Genomic DNA, 6,629 nt, shown 5'->3' with positions numbered 1-6,629 from the left:
ACAAAATTGAGGCAATTTTTTTGTGATCTTTGTCACATACAAATGGTACCTGCAAATTTTGAGGCAAAAAGATTAAGCATTTTGGCCTACGAAAAAAAACAAATTGAAGACCAAATGTCACCCCAATTTTGTTTTTTTTACCAACGAAACCAGCTGCTCCGTTCCGCATGAAAATTGTCAAGCATGCTTGCGACATCAACCTGATCATCTACAAAAAAAATCAGAATTTTTGAAAACATTTTTTCAGGGTATTGTTCACCCGGGAGCAAAAACGCGGCCCCAGAGCTCTTACATTATGTTTTGGTTTCCTCCAAAATATCTACGTAAGATATATCATTCAATAAAATTAAAAAAGATATCGATCTATGTTTCAACTTCCAAATGGCATCTAAGAAAAATTATATTTCTGTATAGCATCGGTAAAGCACAATGGAAGGGAAAAGTATTCCTCAAGTTCGGCTGCTCTGTTTTGCACCTCCTCGGTATATTATCAGTAAAGCACAATGGAAGGAAAAAGTACTCCTCAAGTTCCAGTCAACCATGTCGTCATACTTTTGAGAGAGAATGGCCATAGCCCATGAGGACCTGGAGTATAAGAGTTTTGAAAATATGAAACAACATAAGATAATTAAAGTAAAAAAGAAAACTAACGCTATTAATTGATAGAGCATGCATCCAAACATGGAAAATCTTAGTAGTCGACCATGCATATCGGTCACCGACCGAAGCTTCCTAGGTAGTCAACCAAATCTGAAGCTCATAATATACTTTATGTATTTGTTTGCTTAATACTCAGTCTTGCACTTGTTACATAAATAGATGCAATATGCATCATCCTTTACTTTTTTTAATAGAATTGAGTACTTTGTTTCCTTTCACCTTTTGATTGATGGCTCTTGTTGACACCTGGCCCATGGAGCGCACCTAGAATAACACGGAGTTGTCATATATTCCGTTCGTCCGTCATATGCATTGCGGAAAAGGGCTAGTTGCATCCTCGGCGGGATAACCTAATTAACAAGAAGGTTCCCTGCTAACCACTACTTCTGTACACTAATATAAGACGTTTTTGTAGGGAGTAATTAACTGAAATCAAATGTGCCACCGTACATGCAAAGCAGTTTAGTTTTGACTAGTATAAGGATCGGTCGAGTCAGCTAATTGTCTGCTTCCAGCCCTACCACTTTCTTTAGTTTTCCTCCTAGCTAAATAATTAACTAGTTTGATTGAGTCACGCATAGCAGTTGTCTCATTCCAAGTTAACGAAAAAGCAAACGCCAGATGCCCAAATGAGAAGACGAGACGAGATCTCGTGCTGTTGTTGCATGCAAAGCTAGCAAGCTAGCAAATTAAATTGGATGCCTAATCTAAATAAAAGCACAACATTGTCTGCTTATCTTGCATGTAATCCAGTCACTTTCTCTAATTTGATCATTTCAACGTGTGGCTAGCTAGTTTGGTTAGTTCCCTGAAAAATGATGCACTTTGTTTTATTCTTCTCCACAAAATAACAAAAAGGCAACAACGCACACCAGAGAGTAGAAGACGGAAGATGCTTGGATGGCTTGTTGCAAATGTCACGTAATTCGTGTTTCACATGTGCGTCTGACAAGTCTACATCATATCATTCAGATCAGAGCAGGTGGTACTAGCTAGCATTTCAACTTTCAAAGTAAGCTAAGTTGGGAACTTCATACATGCAAGATACTCGCTCAATGATAGGCTTGAGTGGAAGAAAGATGCCAACACTACTAGACTGAGCATCAAGCAAGCTACAAACCGCACGATCGATCTGATGCATCAAGCATGCACTGGCTAGGAGTAGTTCTAGACTGAGCAAGGTGCGGTGCCAAAGCAAAGGCAGGTTTGGGCTCGACTTAGCTTGCCTAGCGTTGCCCTATAAATTAGATATATATGTAGATGGAGTTCATGCATCTATCCGGTTGCAGATGGAGCTCGGTACGCGTCCATCTGTGTCAGCTAGGCTTACCATTTCGAACCATCAAAACAGCGAGCTATCAAAGCCGCGTGAGACCTAAGCTCTGGGGATTGCAAATTTCTCAAAGGAATGAACACTGCCGTCTATTAATAAGTATTATTAAGTGCTGCCACAGCATTATAGTCCCAGATACACTGGGAAGAAGCCTCTTATTTTGCAGTGTCCAAGAGATGCAAAGTAAACCGGCCGGCCACCATCCACCTCCATGTATATATGGCACAAAAACCATGGCGCTTATAGCAAAATAAGAGAAGTAGAAAAGCACGTGTCAACAATAGATTTTTTTTTTTGAAAAAAACACATGCAGGACAAAGAACAATCTAGCTGGACACTAAATACTCCTTTGCGGAGTACTCTTATATGGCTGATTAATTGTTGGATCGCCAGCAAAAGCGAGCGAGTAGGGAATGCATGTGGCATGTACTAGGAAAACAAGGTATGAATTGCATATGAAACTTACCCCATACATGCCACCACTCACAACACATAGGCTCAATCTCCATAGACCGGGCCTATGAAAAGAAGATTATATCTCATGTGTTCATACCTGCAAATTTACGTGGGAAACCAATTAGTCAGACATACTCTCAATAAGTTAAATATGGGCAAAAATAACTAGCTCACCAGGTAGTATCACAATGGCAGACATTATACATATGGTCAATAAGGCTACAAGTACACTTCATGCCACCATCATGCATTACAAGCCTTGCCGGTGTTGCTGACCAAGTGCCACTATGGAGGTCGTAGTACGTAATATGTTTACCATCGTGGTACATGCCCACAATTGTGTCGCCAACAACAGTAGGCATTGCCTTGAAGCTAACACTCAAGCTCCATCCAAACCTAACCAAAAGAGCATTGCCTTGGATGCTAGTCAGTGGGACAACACTTCCTTGGATAAGATCAGCTACCCTATAAACTAGCATGCGCGAGGAAATCGTGTAATTCGTGTATCCAACTAGTAGGATCTCCGAGTCACATTCTACTAAATGCAGAGGTGGGTAGATCGTGCCTGCCGGGCATGTAGCAATCAGTTTCGGTGGTTGTGAACGTAACCCCGATCCATACTGAGCTGGGTCAATTCTGAGAATTTGTAGCTCGCTGTGACCTGTGGAACACTGTAAAATGTATATGCTTCCCCGGGATGACATTGGCCTTCCTTTTGGTATGAAGCTCCAGCTCGCCAAGACACTCCAATGGTCATCCTTGGTAGTAGCACATACTACGCATGAAAAATCTAAAATTGCAATCATGATCTTGGGGATTCCATCGGCACTCACGCTCAACGATGCCATCTTGTCAACGTGCCAAGCATATCTCCCATGTGGATTTAGATGTGCTCTCAAGCATCTTTTCAGAGACGCGACCGACGGCAGCTCCGCAGCATCGCCGGTGAAAGGGTGGAGGAGAAGGAGAGTATTCCCATGGCCGTGTTGCCCCTGCTGCAATAGGAGAAGCCCTTCCACGGGGCAGAGAACAAGGTGGTCCATGAGCAGAGGAAGTCGGTGGCGCACGAAGACTCCGGTAGAGAGGTTGAAGAAGCGTTTCTTTCCCGCAGGGTGGAGGCCGTGGCCCTCGGGCAGCAGCATCCACCGGCGGGGATGAAACCGCGGATCAGTGATGCCATGGCCGTGCGGGGAGACCGTGGCGGAACGCCAGTCAGAGCAGACGGCGCGGAACCGGACGTAGTCGAGGAGGTCTCCGGCCAACACCCGCCAGCCCACAAGCCGGGCCAAATCTGCAGGGAGAGAAGCCCACGGGGACTCGTCCTTGAGTCTACCGGCAGCGGAGGAAGCGTTGGCCGGCGGGCGCTCGCAGTTCGCCGCCGATGACATAGTGGTACCGATCATAAAATCAATCTGGATGGACGTCGGCTGCGTGTCCTCTTTCGATTCCTCCGTTTGAGACTCTACCCTCGATGAATTAAACCGATCACAACTCTGACAAAGAAACTACCGGACCAGGCCGGGGCTGTCTTTGCCTTTGGCCCAGCTGATTCAGAAAAGTAAGCCTGCTTGCGAACGATATTATTTTCCGTAAAAAAGGCAGCTTTGGACGATGTTTTGCTCTCATTTTTCCATTTTCTTGGATAGTTTTTTCCGTGTCCTCTTTGATGGTTGAAGTCTGCTCGAAGCAAGAAAAGATGCAGAGGTATATATTTTGAGTGGGAGATGCAGAGCTATATAGCAGCAGCTTGCATGCATGTCATCGGCTTCTATCCTTTTAAAAAAAAGAAAAAGAAATAAAATGTGTTGTATTTGTGTCTTCTTGGTGGCGATTTCTCAACGATGGAGGTGGCGGCACGTGGAGTAATGGTCTCCCCGCTAGGTGCGGTGCCTCCACCTCCACCTCCGCGACCTGCCAGCGCTTATTGGCCGACGACGATGAGCCCGCCAAGCTTTGCTTCAACGGGAGCAAAAAAAGTGGTGGCCTTCCTTGGACCTGAGTGTTGGCAACCTTACATGCTCTACTCTTCCTCGCTGCCGCCGGCGCCCGCGGACATGCCGGCTTGATGGTCGTGGCGGCAAGGCATGGGCGTGGTGGAGGTGGCGACGCAATCCTCACTCTCTCTCCTGTCATAGACTTCGTCAGCCGCCTCGTTGAAATTCCTTGAAGACGGCTTCTAGCTCCACCTAATGCTGGCCATACATCCAGCGGTCGCGACGGATTTCACGGGCGGTGCGATACGAGTTGAACAGCCCCTCCTGCTCGGTCACGTCCACGTCCGGCGGTGAATAACTCCTCCGCACGCCGATGCTCATCGAGGAAGTGGAGGTTGTAGGCTTGGTCGGCTTGCGCCTGCCGGAACGCGGCTTGCCCTGCTCCAGCACCATGTGTATGTGGTGTGCACGGGCCTCACCCATGGGGATGCCGGCATGGACCGGGAGCTTGGCGTCGGCTCGTCGTTGGCCGCGTCTTTCATTGGTACATTTGCATCGCCAGCCTGCCAGCCGGCAGCAACGGCAGTAATCTCCTTCTTCTGCTCGGACAAGAGGCTATCCCAAATGGCTTTGAAACTCGGGAAGGCCATGACGGGCGTAGTAGGGGAGAGGAGAAAGCGAGCTGAGGAGGATGGATGTGTCTACGGCCGGGGATGGAGTTTAAATAGTCGGCGGATGGCAGGCCAAGTGGTGGGGTGGTTATTGGTGGGCGACAGACGGACGAACGGGTGGCATCAGTCTTGAGGGGCGGGGAGCGAGCTCCGGGAGCAGGGACGAGTCGAGGAGATATGGAGGTGAGCGGTGGCTGGCAGGGAGGTGAGCTCTGGCCGGCGGAGGGGCGAAGATGACTGTTGAACATGTGTACATGTACGTAGGTCTTGGTTTCGTATGCAGTACCTGTAGTGTCTGTCTCCCTCTGTATGTGCGTGTATCTTAGGAGACAAGATACCGGTCGCACCCCTTGTACCTATATATATGTGCCTTGTGCACGATCAATCAATTATGGATGCACCAAATCATTATCTACATGGTGTCTATCCCAAGTCGATCCTCTCCCGCTTCCGCCTAACCCTAGCCTCCGCCGCCTCGAGCCGCCGCTGCCGCCGCCGCGATCTGCCCCCGCCACTGCCTCCCTGCGCCACGCCTCCTCCCGCGCCGTGCGCACGCTTACTCCCTGCCCCGCCCGCGCCGTAAGCTCTCCTCCTCGCCGCCAGTACCGCGCGCCCGCTCGTGCCCGATCCCGCTAGCAGTACCGTGCACCCGCCCGTGCCCGTACCCGCTAGCCGCCAGCCCCACGCACCCGCTTGCCAACCTCGCTAGCTGCATCGCGCGCTCGCTTCCTGATCCCGCACCTCTCGCTTCCTGCTCCGCCCAGCCGCTAACCCGCACGCATGCATTGCCCGAGCCGCCGCCGCTACTAACCCGCATGACGCGCCCGCTGCCAAGTTGCTGCTGCCCTCCCGCACGTCGCCATCACGCCGCGCCGCTCCCTTCCCGCGCCTCCATGACTTCTTCCGGCTCCTCCTCCTACAACTCCTTCGCCGGACCGGACCCCGCTGACATCCGCCACATCAACATCCACGACCGCGTCCCCGTCGTTCTCGATGCCACCGGTGCCACGTACTTCGCGTGGAAGACGTACTTCTCGCTGCCCTTCCGCGAGAACAACCTCGTGGATCACGTTGACGGCTCCGTCGACTCCCACGCCATGGTGGGCGACTCCGAGAGGACTGCGATCGACGACACACTCATCCGGTGGTTCTTCACCACCATCTCGAAGGACCTGTTTCACACGGTCGTGAGCGATGGTGATGACACCCGCGCCGTGTGGGTCAAGCTCAACGGCCACTTCACCGACAACAAGCTTCAGCGCCGCGTGTTTTTGCAGCAGGATGATCAGTCTATTGATTACTACTTCCGCCGTCTGAAGACGTTGGCAGATGAGCTCCGTAACATTGGTGTTTGACACAAAAAAGGAAAGAGATCGCGCTCATACAAAAAGAAAGAGGGTTTTGTATAAGCGTCTCCCTTGACCCAGGGGTATAAAGTGTTGCGGGCGTGCCAGTGTACAAAGTACACAAATATAAGAAGAGGAAAAGAAAAAGTGAGGCCTGCTGGCGCGGCCAAGGGATCAAGCGATCATGGTCTCCTGGTTCCCGGGGGCCTCGGAAAGCCCCCGGTTAATT

At 49.9% G+C, this 6,629-nt stretch overlaps 1 protein-coding gene across 1 annotated transcript; it reads right to left on the bottom strand.

The window, feature by feature from the left end:
- Nucleotides 1–254: 254 nt before the first annotated feature.
- Nucleotides 255–4,866, bottom strand: LOC123038286 (uncharacterized). Its single transcript, XM_044462151.1, has 4 exons — nucleotides 4,652–4,866; nucleotides 2,624–3,916; nucleotides 2,460–2,546; nucleotides 255–585 (listed from the first exon to the last, which is right to left on the bottom strand). Exons 1-3 carry the CDS (start codon nucleotides 4,864–4,866, stop codon nucleotides 2,492–2,494), a joined length of 1,563 nt encoding a protein of 520 aa, XP_044318086.1. The 3' UTR covers nucleotides 255–585; nucleotides 2,460–2,491.
- Nucleotides 4,867–6,629: the final 1,763 nt, after the last annotated feature.

This window comes from Triticum aestivum, chromosome 2A (genome assembly GCF_018294505.1).
Source record: "Triticum aestivum cultivar Chinese Spring chromosome 2A, IWGSC CS RefSeq v2.1, whole genome shotgun sequence".
Classification (NCBI taxonomy): Eukaryota; Viridiplantae; Streptophyta; class Magnoliopsida; order Poales; family Poaceae; genus Triticum; species Triticum aestivum.
Note: the sequence above shows the minus strand (reverse complement) of the source record. Positions and strands in the feature narration are given on the sequence as shown.

Coding starts and splice junctions, on each gene's coding strand:
- LOC123038286 (XM_044462151.1), bottom strand. CDS start 4,866: ATGGGTGAGGCCCGTGCACACCACATACACATGGTGCTGGAGCAGGGC. Junction 3,917..4,651: donor ATCCGTCGCGACCGCTGGAT/GTATGGCCAGCA, acceptor TAATTCATCGAG/GGTAGAGTCTCAAACGGAGG. Junction 2,547..2,623: donor TGCCATTGTGATACTACCTG/GTGAGCTAGTTA, acceptor GTAAATTTGCAG/GTATGAACACATGAGATATA.